Genomic DNA, 20,023 nt, shown 5'->3' with positions numbered 1-20,023 from the left:
ACTATAAATGTTTATTCACATTTCACACAATGTGCAACAAATAGTGTATCAGCAGGGTTGTGCCGAGCTGCAGTGTAGATTCTGATTAACCAATGTTGGTTTTGTACAAGTGAAAATAAATGACTTAGAGCTGCATGTTTACACAAAATTTTGCTTTAATCTCATATGTATAACACCACAGTGCTCATGGGAGCCTGGACACAGAACTGTTTACATTATTAGGTCATATTTACAAAAAATACAGTGTACAGTAGCTAGTATTATTTTTAGGAGTCTGCCCAGTCCTGTCGAAGTCCTCAGGTCTGAAGTGTCGGCTGCAGATGACTGAGGAGTCACTGGGACAAAGTCCTTTCTCCTCACTGCTGCTACCCATGCCCGTCTCCTATCTGTGTTTTTTGGGAAACTACACACAAAATAAGTGTGTCAGAAAAACGCAGTTCCACATAATTTGTAGTTACAATTCAGGCCACAAGTTAAGTACTAACGTTATACTGCGTTATGTCACGTTGGTGCCATGAAACAGATAGTTGACAATTTGGAATAACACATACACCGACATAGCTGTTTGACAAAGCATCATAATTTTATAAGTAATATTATATAAATGTTAACCTTTTTTTCTTTAAGTTGTGTGACATAGCGTTAGCTTAATTTGGCATTAGGACCAGATCAGGACAGTTACTTTACTTGATTAGCTTAAAAGAAGGATCACTTTTTGAGATATATATCTCATTAAACATGTTCGTAACAGTAAAATATTGTAAAACAACTTCTTACCTGTGGAGTGTTATTCCCTTCTGCTTGGTTTTAACACTTCTCTCGTTCGTACACCCAAATGCAGAGCATGACACGGGTCTGAACCGGTCAGAGCACCTAGGCAAGATGGCGGCGGTGTTGACGCAGCCCACAAGCCAGGGTGCGGCATCTATGTGTATATATCAATGGGCGCTGTCAAACCATAGACATATATACATAGACGCCGCATCGAGTGCCTGAGCGCGTCCTCGCCGGCCGCCATCTTGGATGGGTCTCGCTTCGCCTCCACAGTGCATTCACTTCTATTGAGGAAGGAGCTGTATGCACAAGTAAAATAGAATAACTCACTGAATTTTCAACTGATTTTCACGCGGTTTGGTTTGTTACAAACGGCACACATGTAGTTATGATACAGGATGTTTTCGTACATTAAAAATGCGGGATTTCATGCTTTAATACTTTCTGCAGATAGCAACAGCATGTTATTTAGGTCACAACACAGTTATTTTATTCACCTCAACCCCAGAGTGCGATGGATATATATATATATATATATACATATATAGATATATATATCCATCGCACTATATATATATATATACTATATATATATATATAGATAGATAGATAGATAGATAGATGGATAGATAGATACACACACATATACACACACACACACACACAAACACACACACACACACACAAAAACTTAAAATTGATTGGTTCCATAAAAATACATAAGAAATTTTGAGTATTGGGTCATTTTGGTACCAGTGATGAAGGTCGTTCTTTTCATTAAAAGACACAATTTTTGTTGCCAAGCTTCGTGTCTACATAAAGCCAGCACATTTGAAAGTTCTTCAGACACAAAAATGGCTAAAACAAGGAACCTAACGCAGGAAACACGCCTGAAGATAAAGATTCTCAGCCAGGAAGGATACAGCTGCCGCCAGATAGCCAGGAAGTGCAGATGCAGTCCTTCAGCAGTTGGATACACTCTGCAGAAATACAGACGAAACAACAGCTTGGAAGACAAACCAAGATCTGGGCGTCCAAAGGTTTCTTCAGCAAGAAATGACCGCATCCTGATCCGCATGTGCAGGCAAAACCGCCGAATGACATCACAGGAGCTTCAGCAGCAGTGGTCAAACCAAACTGGTGTCCAGTGTTCCACCCGCACTGTACGTGGCCGACTTTTAGATCATGGCTTAAGGTCCTACAAGGCTATCAAGAAGCCCCTGATCAATGAGAGACAGAGGTTAGCCCGGCGTCGTTGGGCCCAGGCACACAAGAACTGGACAGCCAGGAATTGGAAGAAGATTTTGTGGTCAGATGAGTCCAGTTTCCAGCTTTATCTTCCTCCTACTAATGTGAGGGTACGCAGAAGGCCAGGCGAAGCATTATCTCCAGCATGTACAGTACCTACTGTCAAGCATGGTGGAGGCAGTATCATGGTTTGGGGATGCATGAGTGCTGCTGGTGTTGGTCATCTCACTGTCTGTGATGGCACATTGAACTCTACCAAGTATTGTACCATTCTCGAAACCCACATGCTCCCTTCTGCGCGTGCACTGTTCCGTCGAGGTAAAAACTGGATGTTTCAACAAGATAATGGCCCTTGCCACACATCCAAGGCCAGTAGAACTTGGCTGCAGGAGCACAGTATCCAGGTCTTAGAGTGGCCAGCTCAATCCCCGGACATGAGCCCCATTGAAAATCTGTGGTGGATTATCAAAAGGTCTGTTTCAAAGCATAAACCAAAGAATTTAGAAGAATTAAAAGCAGTAATTCAAGAAGAATGGGACAAGATTACCCCTCAACAGTGTGAAAGGCTCGTGGGGAACATGCCAGCCAGGATTAGAGCTCTACTACGTGCCAATGGCAGGACTACTAAATATTAATTTGATGATGTGATGGTTTATTTATTTTTTGTTCAGTTTTGAACACATTCTCTGTTATTTGTTGACTTTGATACCGACAATGTTGAGAACTGACATATTGAAACTGTCAAGAATTTAGTTTTGTTAGTTTTTCTTGTAAACAATAAACAAAAAAATATAATTTGTATTTGTTTGTATCTGTCTAATGCAGCCACACCTTTTGAAACACAAAAAAGATTTTTCCACAAATATTTCATGATAATATTTGAGATTGTGTAAAATTTTAAGGGTGTCTGAAAACTTTTTTCCACCACTGTATATATATATATATATATATATATAGGCTATACTGTATATACTGTATAAACACAATATACACAATACCAAGTAGTAGTATAGCATATTAATAATATAGCATATTAATAAATGTATTAATATATTTTAATAAAGAAAAAGCTTGATTGTTGATTGAGTTTATTTCTCACACACACTCTCTTTTATATCCACAGCCATCAGACTTAATAATTCTTTGTTAAATAGATGATCTTACAGACTTCTTTGAAATTTCCTTTGGGGATTAATAAAGTTCTTCTTATTCTTATTACATTGACTGCTGTGATCCCTCAAAAGTAGTAAAAAAAAACATTTTCAATATTTACATAAACACTGAAATTAATTTTGGTATTGGTATTATAACTATGAAAATGGGACTGTGGTCAAGATAATTTGAAAAAGATACAGAAGGATGAGCAGCAGGGGATATTTGCAGCTTAGCTGGTGGAAAAGTGAATACGTGCACAAAGGTGTGCTATACATAATATGCTATACTGTGTTTTGTATTGTGTATATTGTGTTTATACAGTATGTTTATACAGTATATAAATACTGTGTATGTATATATATATATACCTTATATCTGTACCTTTAACATATATATACGTCAAGACATAGAAAAGCTGTGAAAACCCTAAATTTGTGCTCCAAGTATAAGATCCTATCATTGTGTTAATTTATCATTAGTATGATTTTATTGCATATGTTTGATTTACCTGTATCACAGTTTGTTTGTAACCTCTGACATTGTCTGTCGATATTTGTTGTTCTTAATTCTCTGATTTCCAGTTATTATATGTTCTCTCATACAAATGTCTCTGTGTTCACAAGGAAATGTGAAATAGAGAATATTAAAAAATAAATCTCAAACGAGCCTTTAAAAATATTATTTTATTTTTTCTTATTTTATTTTTTCATTTTTTATTCAATTATTAATTAACAGTTAACATATGTCAGGGGATCAGATCAGGTCATGAGATGTTACATGGGGTCAGTAATTAATAAGATTTCTTTTTTTTTTTTTAGGATAGAACTGATTTGATGTTTGAGTTCAAATTAAAATTAAAATTAAGAAGGAGGGGTCATGATTGGAAAATTCCGATTTATGAATGTGAAATTTTGCAAGTAATAGAGTTAAATTGATGATATGATATTGATTCACTTTTGTAAAGGGGTAGGGGAAATGTCAAACAAGACATTTTCATAAAAAGGGGAAAATCAAAAATCAATATACTGAGAAATAAATCAACATCATGCCCAAGAGAAAAAAAAAATCAGCTGACAAAATGAGCAGCCCACAACAATGTGCCTTTATATGAAGAAATAAAGACAGTGAATCATCTTATTTGTGATGGGGTAAATAAAAGGTAGGCAGATTTTCCTCCAGTCCAGGTCTGAAGTGAGGTTATTCCAGTATGAAACATCTGGAACAGAGACGTTTTCTTTTTGAAATAAAGTACGTGTAGCACATTTATTTTTATTTACAGAGGACAAACCAACATCTGTGACAACAGGATCCAGAGGGAGTAAAGTCAGCTCAGATACTACAGAGATTTAAAGAAGCAATAAAACATTAAAGAAAAACCTTGGCAAGAATGATCAGTAGATTAATGATGTGTGCTTGTTCCTCAAATGTCCTCTCATAGACAAATAATCTCAATATAACACTCTCATAAAATAATAAATATAATGATGCAATAACAGCGTTAGAGCTGTGACTTCCTGTTCGGACTGGAGGCTGCTGGAGGATGTCGGGAAACTGTCAGACTTCCCCGCAGCTCGTCGTCACCGCCTCCTGCAGCCGCCTGATGTCGTCATCTCTCCAGGAGAGGTGATGTTCATCTCTGACGAGCCTTTTGTTTTGGCGCTTCACCAGCTGACTGTTGATATGACAGGTCTTATTGTGCAATACCGATGACGTCATTGACGACACAGAGAAAGGGAATAATGTGTGAAAGTGTTTTTACATGTTGAAGATTAACTCACAGTTCAGTCCTCTACATACAGCTCCTTAAACACGGAGGAGTGAATAGGTAAAAGGTTTCGGACACGGCCCAAATTCTGTTGTTTCCTTGTTTGTCACGTGACCCGTCTCGTCGCAATCAGGTGATCAGAGTCTTGGCGCGAAAAGTTTAATATTTTCTGATGTTTTGTAAAAAAAAAAAAAAAAAAAACCTGCCTGAGCCTTAACTAAAATCATGTCACACATTTATAATAAAAAATATTATTTTATTTTTTAATTTTATTAAGTACATCACAACTTATATTGTGAATATAATTTGATCGTTTTACTTTTTTTTTTAGTTTAGTAGTTTTTACCAGTGCAATTTGATATTTTATTTAATTTTATTCCCGTATATTTCTTGTATATTTTAGTACTACTCATTTTTGTATATATTTTATATTTCTATATTCTAATGTCCACATACTGTTTGATTACATGCTGCTGTAACAGAAGAATTTCCCAGTCTGGCATCAATAAAGTACTATCTATCTATACATCTATACAGATGTGAAACTTTTACAAGTTATTAATTTCAATCTCTGAACTCAGTAAAAGTAGAATGAGTACTTTTTATGGTCCTTTTTTAAACTCTACTTCTCTTTACTCAAATATATTTCTAAATCATTAATCTACTTTCTCTTCACTACATTTAGCATTTATATTTTAATTACAAGTAGTCTGCTGTAGATGTGAGGATTGATGCATTCATGTGTTCATCACTTTGTAGCAGCTTGTATACTGCTGGGTAGCTTGTGAATTTCACCAGGATTATTTTTTATTTATAAAGATCATTTTTTGGTGATTATATTTGTGTGACTAATTTAAATCTACAAAGTAACATGTAACTCAAGCTAATAAATACATGTAATACAGGAAAAGAACAATATTTGCTTCCAAAATGTACTCGAGTAGAAATATAAAGTAGCATATAATATAAATATTCAAGTACAAGAACCCTCAAATTCAGTAGTGTAGTGTTATAAATACTATCCTGTGAACTTTGACCTTTTAGATTAAAAAAGTGATCACTTCATTATTTTATCCTGTTAGACATTTGTATGGTTTTGTTGTAATTAATGTATGAATTCTTCAGTTAAAGCCAAAAACATGTTTAATGAGGCCACACTGACCTTTGACCACCAGATTCTAATCAGTTCATTGTTGATTCTGAGTGGACGTTTGTGCCCAAGTTGAAGAAATTCCCTCAATGATTTTGTGACTTCAAAGACGACAGCATCAGTCAACAATGACCTTTTGTTTCCCACAAATGTTTTCACACATTAAATGATGGAGAATAAAACACCACCCTGACTGGTTTAATGGTTTATGTAACTTTATTGAAGGGAAAACTAAAAAGAAACAGAGCCACAAGTTGATTATCAACCATCAGCTTTGCATCAATATTTTAGGGCTACAAGAAGACAGTGTTCGAGTGGGCGTCAAACTAAGAGCTCATCTACTGGCTTCTAAATAATGAATAAAGGAAAAATAGCCTTTGAGGGGAACCACGTTTTTCCAACTGTTCAGCCATACGATCCACTTAATTAGCAGAAACATATCAGATATAAGAGCCTACCTTTATTAACATGCATAAAATACAACATTGAAGTTCTTATATTTTGTTTCCTTAACATTGATATATACTGCTGTGCTTCTCTGTACACACACTTTGATAGTGGAATAAGATACACTTCTTTCCTCAGGTAATAGATTACTATGCTAAAGATCAGAAGAACAAACTGACATCACACCAGTCCAGGAGCCACCAACCAGTTTCCCAAATCTGTCATATGATTGGCATTTTCCCATTAAATGCAGAATTTTACCAACTTTTAAAGTTCAGAATTTACAGGTACGGCCGCAGACAGGCTTCTCTATAAGTGCTCTGAAATCCAGCTGACGGTGACGTAAAGATCGACCGCACAGGATCCAGCCAACCAACCGGACCGCCACGGGGTCGATACAGTCCCATCAGATTCTACTGTGTGTGTGCAGAGTAAATGACTAACATCACCAAATCTTACTGGTGCATGCTCGAGTGTTCAGAACCATGGTGATTGCTTTTTTTTTTCTTCTTTTTTTTTTAAACTCCGAACAAACTGGGAGTCGATACTTCACAGAAACTGGCACGTGTCCTAAAGAGAAAACACTATCTTCTTATGAGCGCGCAGGTGGAAAAATAAAAATAATAATAATAAAGAGGGGTAAAATGCTCTGATTAACAAAAAGGAAAAAGTGAAAAAGAAAAAATAGAATCCCGGATTTCTTTTGTTTGAACCAGCAACAACATTTTCCACCAGCTCTCCACATGACGACATCACATCGCGTATTTGTGTGTCCAGTCTTTTGCCATTCTGGTGTATCTGTGGAGAGAAAAGGAAACAAACTTTAGGACGTCTCAAACCAACACATCCACACATGAAATGTTTGACATGAAAAACTCTTGTTAACAGCTGCACCCTTATTCAGGATCTATTAAAGCACATGCACTTGAGCACACTGCTTTCTAAACTCCACTACAGTGCACTCCTAACGAGGGATGTCCTGATCTCATCTCAAAGATCTTTGCAATTAAAATTTTTAACAGGAAAATCATTAACAAAATACAACGACAATCAAAAACAAACAGGCGGGAAGTCGAGCAAATCTTGACAGACATTAGTACGGGGATGGCAGCTCTTCAGTCACAGCAGTGGGCCGATCAATACTGCAACATGTCACTTTCAAGTGTACTATACGACATCATCAGTGTCTTTACATGATCAAATTGTTCCCTGCAGACATATATACACTTAAACTGTCCTATTGCTCATTAACTGTATCATATCTCCAATTTAATCTTCAACATCTGGTCACACAGTCGTTTCCATCATTTAAACTATCGACATATTCAGTGCAGGAGTTTGAGGCTCTGACCAACACCTCACAATCATCCATGCACACGTTATATGCTCAGTTTTCAATATTCTAAATCCAAATTAATTTAAATCTGGCCACAAAGGCATTTTTTTAGCTGTTCAGGTATACTGAGCTGTATAGAGGATCCAATCCTTTGTTTAACGGCAGTTGTTTTTACAACATTGCAGGTTTCAACTCGTTTCATTGCGAATCTTTAGTCTGAACTGGGCTCACACAGTGAAACACAGCACGCCATGGCTGACAGCAGCAACACAGTACGAGGCTGCTCCTGCTTTTTTTTTACCCACATTATGAGCACTTGTTCCATTTCAGCTCAGTGTGAGACTATCTTGCGTCTATGGCGCATGGTGTTTATCCGCAGGCGGAGGAGAGACAGCAGTGCAGAGGCAACAACAACCACGCTCAGGATGCCACTGCAAGTGCAACAAAAGCTCCAGGAACCAAGAGAACACAAGAGTTTTATATCAATGTACCCTAATCCGCACACAAGATGTACAGACAAAGAAAATAAATGGTGAATGAAACGCAGTTCGTTCAGGTAACTCAGGTAAAGGCTGCACTGAAGCAACAGCCACTGAAGGATAATCTCTTACAGGGACAGAGACAATCCCTTGAGGCAGCGACAAGGCCAATAAATAAATAAATAAATAAATAAATAAATAAAATAAAGGGAGAGATTGTCATGTTAGACCTGCTTACATATTTTGTAAAAAATAAACAAACATTAAGGAACAGCTTGGATGCAGGATCTTTTTTCTTAATGTACAACAGAGCTTTTCAAATGTCAGGCATACACACTGGATCTGATAAACTTCAGTGTTTGCACTGTGCAGCTGAATTATCTCAGAAAATCAAAGTATCAGAAAAGGACTCAGTATTAGCATTGAATGACTCAGATCAGGTGCAAAGAAACTTGATCACGACATCCCAACGACTAATAAAATGTGTCAGCGTAAAATACTCCACACAAACTAAACGTTCTAGTTTGAGACAGTGAAATATTTCTCTCTTTAACATGTCTTTGCGTGCCATTATGACAAGTACGCACACGTTTTTTTCCAACACCAAACCTTTTCATGCTGAGTTAGGGGCTGTGTTTACATGCACACAAGATTCTGCTTCAACACGGTTACAATAATCAATAGTTAAGATCAAACCCAGATGATACGAGACAGTATTAGAAAAAGGATCACTGCTTGGTTTTGGATGTTTTAGCCTTTTAAAAAGAAAACACTGCGACTCCTTGGACTCCTGACTCATTTTTATCAGGGACCAGGATATGATGGTATGAAAATAATACTGTGTACATTTGCTTATCTATGATATTGAAAAAATATGCAACAGGACGGAGAATCTCACCTTTATTTTTAAAAAGGGAGACTTTGTACACATGCGTCCATTTAAAAGAACTGTTTGAGTTATAACAGAGCATTTGTTCAACCTCATGTTTTCAATCCTTCAAATACCTGTCATGCACTGAGCAAACAGAGACGTCACAGTAAATGACTCGTTTCCTTATTGGACACGTTACATCATGGCCTGCTGATGCAGCTGCCAGCACAGCCAGTAGCAAACATCACTTCTGATGTGTAGTTGGTTTATAATCTGCTCAAACAACATCTTCATACAAAGAAACCAAACTCATGTCATCCTTGTTGTTTGTCTGCGAGGCTTCAGTTTCAGACCTCATAGCTCATGTCTTTTTGGCATCCAACTGTTGGCGTGTCCTTGAATGCACCACCAAGAACATTTTTCAGAACAGTCCCTGCTGACGACAGCTTTACCACGCAACAATAACTGAGAAACAAAAGGCAGCCCATTATGAACTGTGATGAATCACACTGCTCCAGTCTACACGCTGATTTTACAATCGTACAGGAAGAAATGAAGTGTGAACTTGCGGAGAGTCAGCATTATGTAAATGTAAATCATTTGTAGTACAGTGTGGTCTACTGGGATGTTCAAGATGACTTGTTTAGTGTACAAAGACCTTAAACAGTCACAGTTTGGTCTTTGGTGCTGTATCTGTGAGAGCGTCCTTGGCTGGGTGCATTTCCATGTAACAGAACACTCAGCTGTTGCAGGACTTGTGATTAACACTACTCTGTCTACATTTCTCCGGCCTGTATCAGCAGTAACTCACAACTGTCCTGTAGAGAGACCATTTTATCTGATGGCAGGAAACCATTGAGTTAGCAGAAGTATTCTTGTTAACTTATTTACAGCAACAGGCTCCGTCTGCACGGCCTCAGCGTGCACAGCTGAACCCAGGCTCTGAGCCGAGCGTGGGCAGGTTAGCTGGTTACTCCACATATTCAAGTAACCTGAGATTAGTATGATCACAGTTATGTCAGCGAGACCAGAGCATCACAAACACAACAGACCAGTAACACCAGTCAAGATGCAGTACTGGCTCCAGACCTTACCCTAAAGCATGGCATACTTGGTTGTCCACTCCTGAGCTAGTTTATTGTACCTGACGGAGTGAAACTAGGTTACACACCAGACTCAGGTGATACTCAGCTCAGTTAGCGAGGTGTCTGAAGGTCGTGCTTATTGCGGATAATAGATCATATAATGTACAAATCAGTTGCCAGTTTATCAGGGACACCTACGCTAATTAAGTCTTATATAAAACAGCGCTGCAGTAAGTCTTTCATTATGCCGTCCTTTAAATGAGCAGAGTGAAGGGTTTAGTGGTGAGGACTGCAGACTGTAACCAGCTGAAATTTCCCTTATGTGCCAATCATGAACTCTTCGGATCTCATTTATAACCCTTGCATACGCACAAAATCAGGCCTGAAAGAGGTGTACACCACGTCCTACACACAATAAGTTGGGATCTATAAAAAGGTGTGCACCTGTAGGAAACTCTCTCAATTATTAAACTCTATAACCTCATTATGAGTCCTAAATCATATTGCAGACCAAGATCTCCATGATAAACTGGGATAATAAATAAATAGTGTTCACCTATCAAACTTTCATCTTAACTTGACATCCCAGCGTCAGAATTACACTGACTGTCTCGATCATTTTGGTGAGGTGCAAATCAATCACCTGGCTGTTGTCATGATTCTCCCGTACAGTCCCACCTCAACAAAGAAATCAAGGATGATTTATGGCTTCAGGTTGCCCAGCAGCTGGGATACTGTGAACACCGAGCGTAGCTTGTTTCTAACATTACATGTTGGTTACAGAACAGGGTTAGCCACAACAGCTCGAGTTAGCATCAAATCTGGGGTCCGATTAGTTCACGTGTTGAGCTGTTAACATTAGTTTCTTGGACGCTCTGTCTGAGCAGGATTTTGTTGTGCGTCGTAGACACAGGTATTATTTAGGAAACTCACTTGGATAGAACACAGCAATGAAGATAATTCCCGCCAGACTTGCTATGCATTTATCACACAGAAAATTTGAACGCCGATTTTCCATACTGCCTCACCACACAGGTAAGAAATCACTTTTACTGCAGGAGTGTTTTATCAGACTGCGTTTATTCGAGCCATTTATGCCTAATAAACTGGAAACTGGGAGAATGTTGCAAAGCTTTGTACATTTTAGGAGAGAAAATAGGTTCATAGAGAAGTTAAAAACACACATAAGACATATCAACTCACCTCGGACTATCTGTTTTGTAGATTCGTGCGATCTCTGGCACTAGTGGGTCATCAGGGTTTGGGTCACATAGGAGTGAGCAAATGGAGAGAAGAACTACAAGAAACAGATCAAATAAACACGTGTCAACCAATTATTCAAATAAGCAAATTAAACACACATTTTAGCCCATATACAAGTTACCTTGGCCTCATTTCTGGGACACACAGAAAAACTAGACCCTTTACACTGACTCTTCAAGACAGGAGTTTCACGCTGTTATTTTGCCTCACTGTCTCATATAAAAAGGTACGATGTTGGAGCGGGGGGACAGAGTTGTCTCACCAACATGCCAGCAGGGAAGGTAGATTTATAAAGTAGCCAGTAGCAGTTAGCAGCTGAGTCAAAGAAAAACAGCAGCTGAAAATGTCTGTAAATTGAGAAAACAATGAGGTCCAGGAGCAGAGGGCGAGCTCAGCCACTATTTAACAGGGACGGTAAATGTTTTGTTATTGACTTGTTACGTCATCATTATTATTATTGTTTATGAAGCGCTACTGATGCATATGTCACACTAGAGGCCGATGTTGTTGTGTTACACGTCACGCCCGCAACCTGCTTCTGGTTACGCAATGCCAGCATGTTATGTAAAACCATACACAGGAGCAGCATGACGCCATCTTTGTTTGGTTCTGTGTAAAAATGCAAAGGATGCATGAAAAAGGGACTTCTTAGCAGCTCTATAGCGCCACCTCTGGGTAAACAAGGGCTTTAGACTGAATGTGTGACATACAATAATTACTAACGAGAGATTAACACCAGACACTGAATATATTGGTCGAAGTAATTTAGAAATCTAACAGCACAGATCTTATCAACACTGAAAGTATTCACTTGGAATTCAAGATAATGACTGTGATGATATTTGTGGCTAAAATTAGAGACCATTCACAACATTTCACATCAACAGAACTGTGCAGTATATTTAACTCCAAATGTTAATAAGTATGTGAAAATAAATCTGCAACTTTTTTCAGTGTCTAATATTTGGTTATGCTCATATTCACTTCAAATGCTTTCACAATCATACAAACATTTAGTCTGACACTGGCTTTCAAGCATGAGGGAAAACAGAAAAGACGACACTATCAGTTTATTCTGAATGTGTTGGATTAACTCATTTCTGGATCCAAATTTGAAAAACAATGCTGCAACATAAGAATGTAGGCGAACGCTTTATAAGCTTTGGAATTGGATGTGAAAGGTTATCTTATCTATACTACTGTAACAATTAATTTTATTACATTCATCAACATTCCATAACTTTTCCAGGTTTTCCATGACCGTGTGAACTCTGAATTTAAATGCTGTCAGAATCTTTTGCAGCATGTGATCTTTATCGATTTGCTCATCAACGCTTGACAAGTATTTACAGACTCTGATGTTGTCAAGTACATACTGTTCCTTTATGACGGTCCTTACCTTTAGAAATAGTAAGTGCAGGAGACCACTGTGATCTGAGAATATCCAGGCAGATACTGCCGTTACTGTTAATATTTGGGTGGTAAATTCTTGTTGTAAATGCAACCTGAAAATAAATAAAAAAAACAAAGAACAGAGAGGACACATGAGATAAGGCTGCGTCACACATCAGATTAATGTTATGCAATTCAAATTCCCCGACACGAGGCAGTGACGTCCAGCACGCATGACTGTCAGCTACTGGAAAGACAGGTATTTCTTTATGAAGGCTGCCAACAGTCAAAATGTGTTCACGCTGCCAAACAAACAGACTGGGTTTCACTTCAGAGGAAATGTTTCTTCTTAGTTGTTCCTCTGTATGATACATGTATAAATGAGTGTTAACCCAGCTCCCAACATTGGTTAGATTATATGAAAACATTTTAATAAATAAAACTTGTATCTGTCTCATGATGGATACTGTAGGTGGGCGGCCTGACAGATGACTGACATAAAACCTTGGCTGGGGTGTGATTGAGCTCACCTTGGGTGGTTTGAAGGGGTAGTCTGTTGGAAAATGAATTGTCAAGAAGAAAACACCTCCCTGATATGGACTGTCACTCTGAAAGAAAGACATTTACATATTTCAGTACAGAATAATCTAAAAGCTTCCGTCCACAGCTTCCCATTATCAAGTCAAATTTCAACCTTTATCTCACGAATACATTTAAATCAACCAGGAACAAAACCTCGGTGACAAATTGCGACATCATGCTGCTTAAAGTACAAAGAGAGCCACAGTTGTGTCATAAGGTATGTACTTACAGGTCCCATGATTGTGGCTTGCCAGTGAAACACTGTGGAGAAAAGAAAGTAAAGGTCAGGAATCAGGGAAAGGTCACAGGTATGTGATCTGACAGGAACTTATTAACCGTCTTTACAGCTTTCAGGTAAACACTATCTCTCTTTACAGATCACCTGCACACAGGGTGCTGTTTTGTAGCCATGGTGGTTGTGTATTAGTTTTACTCTAGTGCCCATCACTCTGTTAAGGGTGGAGGTATTCACAGTCAATATAACCAGTTCCTTGCACTAGACCTACATCCACCTGTGCTTCGAAAGTTCATAATTCAAACCGTTCATTGATCCTTTGGCAACTAATATAAAATCTACAGCAAGATATTTAGACATCACTTGATTCTCAACTGAACTTTGAACCACAAGTCAATAATACTTCCTTTTGTTCCATTTTTTGCCTCTTTACACACCATTTCTCAGCTCTTGAAGTTTTTTTTTTTTTTTAATTATTTTAATCGTATTATTGTCTTATTTTCATGCACTTTGTAACCTTGTTTAGATAAGTGCTACACAAACTATAAGTTTTTCTGAAAAGGACATTTCCACCCGAATCTTCAAAATGCAACTTGTTCAGTTTTAGTTTCAAATTTAATTGTTTTGCTGCTCCTTCAAGCACCAAGTTATTGATCACAGAATTAGTCGATTTACATATAATAAATCAGCATCTAATTATATTTACTAACTGTTTTGATTTTGGTGCAGAGTGATCTCGGCTGTCATGCTACTCTTTGGTACAGAGAGCTGCGGATGCGATGCAGTGGCACAGAGGAGGAGAGACTCTGCACTGTAAGGGTCCGAAATAACAACATCCTGTCTACTGCTTGGAAGTGGTGAATTTACAGCTCACAGCAACTTAATACGACACCGCCTCTGGCTTTTATTTGAGATCTAGTGTTGTAAAAAATGGTGCACATTTCTTATCTGTCATTAGCACTGTTAGTTTGTTTACTATACATTACGTAAATGCCACTGTTTAACTTAACGTCCCGCTGAGCATTTTCAAACTTTGTACTGAACAGCAAAATCTGATCTGACTGACAAAATTCTGAGTCATGTACAGTCTTGTAGCAGTCCTGAAAACTCCGGACCAGCACTAAGACACTTACTGTCATCGCCCACTGGGCCGGCTGAGCACTGTGCTGGAGGGTCACGAGCCAGGTCGTTAAGCTCCTGTAATGAAAAGCAGTTGAGAACAATAATCAATTAGACCGCAGTAATCTTCACAGACATAACAATGAGGAGATGTTTCCTGAAATCAACGTGCGAGACTGAGAGGCACTTTAACATCCTGGGTACACATGTCAACATGGAGGCCCAGGAGAGGGGATGATACATGAGACGTCAGGTGCTTCATATATTTCACAACAACAATCCTGAGTATAATTTGATGTTGTTATTGACTAGAGTGTAATTTTATTGCGACATCTATTCCATGGTTGTACATCCAGGCAGAGGAATCCTTCTTCTGTTACTCTTCCTGAGGTTTCATCCATTTTACCTCTTCAGAGGGTTTTTTGGGGGGAATTTTTCCTTACGAGAGTCCGAGTGTCATATGTGGTACAGATTTTAAATCCCCTTTAGATATTGAGTTATAAAAATAACATTGACTTGACAAACACCCTCCAGGCCGGTGCTGTTCTCCTGCCTCTCTTCTTCTCCAAGTTTAACTCTGCACTAGCTCCGGGGGAAGGGGCCCACCTTGTTTTGGTCGACACAGTTAACAGCAAGATGACACCTAAGCTTATTTTCTACAGCCTCTACTGGTAATTTTAGGTCTACAGCTAATTTAGAGTGAGGTGGAGACCGCCGCCCCGCCCCGGCCTCCTGACACACACTATTTCACAAGTTAGTTTATGGATTTCCCTGAAGGAAAGTTCCAGAAAAAACATGCTGAGTGAAGAAATGAAGTCAGGAGGTGTTAACCTTACTCTCCTGTTGCCAACTTCCTCCATTACAGTGCCAGAACACACCCTGTGATGTGTGCACGCACAGAACAAACACAATCACATACCAAGGAAGTGTATCATGAACCCGGCTCTGACGGCTCACGCCGATCCAGTGAGTGATATGAGTCATGGGTTCTGGTAAGGGACTGTTATTTATGATGCTGAGGGGGTGGTACAAAAAGGGGGGGAAGCATGTCAATTAGTTTTTCAAGCACTGGGAAAGGACTTGTGTTTTTATTATTTTAGCTTCAGGAAGGGGCATACAAATTTAAATGGCTGTATTTTGTGTTTATTTCACTGCCTGTATCTTTACAAATTGCCAATATGACACCATTTATCACAGCCAGAAACACTAAAAACAGAAATTATCATCGGATTTCCAAATTTCTGAAGGTTCATGGTTACATCATGTGCGACAACACCGTCAGAAAAAAATCATAACCAAGTCTGAAGATAAGTGATATCTTATCACAATCACTTCATTCTACGACTTATTCAAAATTTAGCCAAAAACAAACCTTTCGCACGAACTAACACACGACAGCACACATGTCAAGAGTGACAATAACAGGCTTTTTTCAACACCAGGATTTCAGGAGGGAGGAAGCTGTAATGTGCCTTCAGTTGTTTATTATTTTGACCCTCCCTGAAGCTACAAATATTTTTCCTCGTGTCCCCTTGACTGGTGGAAGATAGGAATGAGTTATTCGATTTTTAAAATTTACCCTTCGATGTTTGAAAGTTAAAAGTAGAGGACAAAATACTGGAGTTGAAAAAAACCTCCATTTTTAATTCTTGTTGTGCAAATGGTTTATTTTTGGCCAAATTTTACATGAGATGTAGAATAAAGAGATTTCGATGAAATATCAATATTTTCAGCTCGAGTTTGGTTATGCCTTTTTTTTCCTAGTTAAAGCATTTTGTCGTACATGTGTCCAGGGACCATCAGAAAACCCAACGATAGTTTCAATTATTACAATTTCTGGCAGTGATAAATGGTATAATTTTGGTGATTCATAACGGAAGAAAACATGCCTTTAAAATTCAGCAGTAAAATTAATACAAAATATAACTACTTAAATTTGTATGCCCCTCCCCAAAGCCATAAAAAATAAAAACATCATAAGTCAGTGCTTCAAAAATTATTTGACAACCCCTTTTTTTACACCACACCTCCTCTCTCATAGATAATAAACAACCCCTAACTTTAAACTTTCATGCCTCAGAGGCGAAGTTTTAAACCTTTTAATTTCTTTATGGTGGAGAGAGGTTCGTACATTTTCCTCCAGTCACTCAGGAAAAATATTTGTAGCTTCAGGGAGGGTAAAAAACAACAACTAAATCAAACTACAGCTGCCCGGATCCTCTGATAAGTAAAGAACAGTCCCTAACACCGCAGCTATAAAACCTTTAACCAATAAATTAAACACAACGTCAGCGTGAGGTTGTCATGGAGGTTTGGTAATATACCTAGAGAACATTAAATCATATGTGAGTTCATGTAAAGCTTTGAACTGTTGAGCAACACTGCGGCCTCTTTTCACAATTCATGTCGAACACACAAAACCTGTAACCGAAACTGCTGATGTTAGCTAACGTTAGTTAGCTTAGCTGTCAGTCAAACATGGTCCGTGTGAGCCTGCCGGTCCCTCGGTAAAAACTATCGTTAATTAACTCAACGCTGAACACATGAGATGACAGTCCATACTTCTTCACCGAACAGGTTTCACCGCCATGTTTCACAGTATCATGAACAGCAATGTGGGAGGCTAGCGCGGCAGGCTAACGCCGTTAGCTAACCAAACGGTAACGACGTTGTCTTACCTTGTGAATCCTTTTCAGGGCCATCCTGTCTTGATGTTTCACTTAAAGGGTTTCCAATCCAAACGGTGGGAGGCAACCGTGCTATGCCAGAAAGATCCCGCTATCCGTTAAATAACTGAGTCAACTGGACACGGCCTTTCTTTTCGAGCTAGCGCAGTTAGCTAGCGAGCTAAAACTACGTAAGCGCGGAGTCGGTAACAAAGATAACCGGCGGTGTTTCTCCTGCCGAGCGACAGACGGTCCGTGTCCTCCGTTAACCCTCACTTCCCCCGGAGTTTAGAGGTCTTATATTGGATTATTAGTATCCCCGGTTGGGGCTGAATTCGTGCCAGGTGAGGTAAACCCGGTCTACAAAGCTGCTGTGGTGCTGTCGGTCGCTGCCGTTAGCCTGTAGCGGCTGTGTGATGTATCCGCAGCTTTATACAGAGGAGGCGGTCCGGTCAGTGACGGACCGGAAGTGGTTACAGGCTGCTGAAAAAACACACAACATGTCTGTGAGGACATGTCAGGCTTTAATATGGGCTCACATGAAACTGGGATGGTTTTATACATGTAAAGATGTGTGTAGAAATAAGATGTACCATAAGTTTTCCATTAGGTTCGTTATATTATCATGTAAAATAGTATTCCCATGAAAAAATACCATCACCAGGGCCACTAACACAATACTATATATGTGTGTATGGTATAGATAGGTATATACATTAAAACCACTGTCAGGTGATGTGAATTATAGTGAATGGTATTGATCATCTTGTTTCAGTACAATGTTCTGTTGGGAAACCTTGGGTCCTGGCATTCACATGGATGCTACTTGACACACTCCACCCATCCGAAAACCATTGCAGACCAAGAAAACCCCCTCATGGCAACAGCACTTGTCCATGGCAGTGCCCCCCAGCAGGACAATGCACCATGCCACACCTCAAGAACTGCTCAAGAATGACCCCAGGAATGGGACATAGAGCTCAAGGTGCAACCTGACCTCAAATACCCCAGATCCAAATCTGATCAAACATTTGAGGGACGTGCTGGTACCCCAGAGGTACCCCGATCCACGGAGGGTCCTCCTTAGACCAGACTTGACCTGTCAAGGCATGGACACAGGACCTCTGGGGGTGTCCTATAGTGTCTGGCTTAAGATCTTTTGAGTCCAATGGGTTGTGAGGTGGGGTACCAGCACGTCCCACAGATGTTTGATCAGACTGGGATTTGGGGAATTTGGAGGCCAGGTCAACGCCTTGAGGTCTCTGTCATGGTCCTCAGACCACTCCTGAGCCGTTCTTGTGGTGAGGCATGGCGTATTGTCCTGCTGGGAGGGGCACTGCCATTGGGGAGTACTGCATCTTTGCAAAACATGGACATTTGATGCTTCCCAGTGGTCGCACCGTTGGACGAAAGTTTAAAATTTCAACAACCTTTAAGGTCGAAGGTCTTTAGATGGTACAAACAAAATTTGAGGTCATTTGGATTAAATCTTTAGTAGGAGTTTATTTAAGTATGACCCCTGTAAATGGCAAAAATAAAAGCACAAAAATTACACAATAAATTCAAAATGGCTGACTTCCTGTTGGGTTAAGGGAATAGCTCCAAGAGACTTTTTTGTACACGTTCACACCAAATTTCGTCCATGTAGGCGAAACGTACCGTGGGGGCTGCTTCATTGAAGTTTTGTAGGGGGCGCTACTGAGCCACTAATCGCCAGTTCTGTTGTTTGTACAGTGAAGGAATTTTGCTGTCACAGCCTTTAACCTCGGTCAGTAAAAGAAATGGGTGACAGTTAAGGTAACAGTCAGGTCAGCAGAGGACCTGAAAGAGGCCTCGAGGTCAGGCTACTTTACCTTTGTTATGAATGCACTCCATCTTTGGTCGCCCAGTTGTGGCGGCGGGAGCACAGCTGGTCAGATAAGGGCACCTAGCCGGCTCCGTTGCCATAGATCCGAGGGTTAAGAGGAAGGGAGACGGCTCTGTGCCAACAGAAGAGTCTTTTGTTTGATATGGGCATTCTTTAAGAATCACTCAAGGTGATAAAGAGCAAGCCAGGTGAGTGTGCTTGTTGTTTCAAGTTAGTAACTGATAGAAACTTGAATAACTTTCTTCAGAATAACCTTATCTGGGAACATGAAGTGACTCGCAAGGGAATACTCGTGCCTCAACTACTGCAATGCACTGTTCACATGTATTTTAACTGGGACAAATCGTAGGTCACATGTCAGCACGATCCTCACGTCCCTCTGTTGGTTGCATTTAACTTGAGAACTGATTTTAAGTTTCTTTTAATAACCTTTAAAGCTCAAAATGGTTCAGCACTGAGTTATATAGCTGATCTCCTACGCTCCAAGTCGTGACCCCAGATCCTTGAGCCTCCCCTCATTGGTCGTCCCTCGGTCAAGGTTGGTAACTTAAGGTGATCGGGCTTTTGTCATCAAGGCCCCTAGGCTCTG

General features: G+C 39.4%; 1 protein-coding gene and 1 long non-coding RNA gene across 3 annotated transcripts; both read right to left on the bottom strand.

The window, feature by feature from the left end:
* Window positions 1-137: 137 nt before the first annotated feature.
* Window positions 138-1,272, bottom strand: LOC144467054 (uncharacterized). Its single transcript, XR_013493422.1, has 2 exons — window positions 778-1,272; window positions 138-403 (listed from the first exon to the last, which is right to left on the bottom strand). It is a non-coding gene; the product is annotated as an uncharacterized LOC144467054 (long non-coding RNA).
* Window positions 1,273-6,289: 5,017 nt separating this feature from the next.
* On the bottom strand, window positions 6,290-17,997 carry LOC117267132 (ubiquitin-conjugating enzyme E2 D2-like). 2 transcript variants are annotated; one of them, XM_033642816.2, is made up of 8 exons: window positions 17,580-17,997; window positions 14,916-14,979; window positions 13,777-13,808; window positions 13,496-13,573; window positions 12,973-13,078; window positions 11,514-11,607; window positions 10,320-10,369; window positions 6,290-7,337 (listed from the first exon to the last, which is right to left on the bottom strand). In XM_033642816.2, exons 1-7 carry the CDS (start codon window positions 17,601-17,603, stop codon window positions 10,321-10,323), a joined length of 447 nt encoding a protein of 148 aa, XP_033498707.1. In that variant the 5' UTR covers window positions 17,604-17,997; the 3' UTR covers window positions 6,290-7,337; window position 10,320. The 2 variants fall into 2 exon arrangements, with proteins under 2 accessions (XP_033498707.1, XP_033498708.1); XM_033642817.2 differs by lacking the exon at window positions 10,320-10,369 and having other exon boundaries at window positions 17,580-17,995.
* Window positions 17,998-20,023: the final 2,026 nt, after the last annotated feature.

Source organism: Epinephelus lanceolatus, chromosome 15 (genome assembly GCF_041903045.1).
Source record: "Epinephelus lanceolatus isolate andai-2023 chromosome 15, ASM4190304v1, whole genome shotgun sequence".
NCBI lineage: Eukaryota > Metazoa > Chordata > Actinopteri > Perciformes > Serranidae > Epinephelus > Epinephelus lanceolatus.
Note: the sequence above shows the minus strand (reverse complement) of the source record. Positions and strands in the feature narration are given on the sequence as shown.

What these genes read in the sequence shown, in the direction of transcription:
- LOC117267132 (XM_033642816.2), bottom strand. Translation starts at nt 17,603, where the DNA reads ATGGCCCTGAAAAGGATTCACAAG. An exon ending in AAGCCACAATCATGGGACCT is followed by an intron (nt 13,574 to 13,776) that starts GTAAGTACATAC and finishes TCTTTCTTTCAG; the next exon opens with AGTGACAGTCCATATCAGGG. An exon ending in ACCCCTTCAAACCACCCAAG is followed by an intron (nt 13,079 to 13,495) that starts GTGAGCTCAATC and finishes ATTTATTTTCAG; the next exon opens with GTTGCATTTACAACAAGAAT.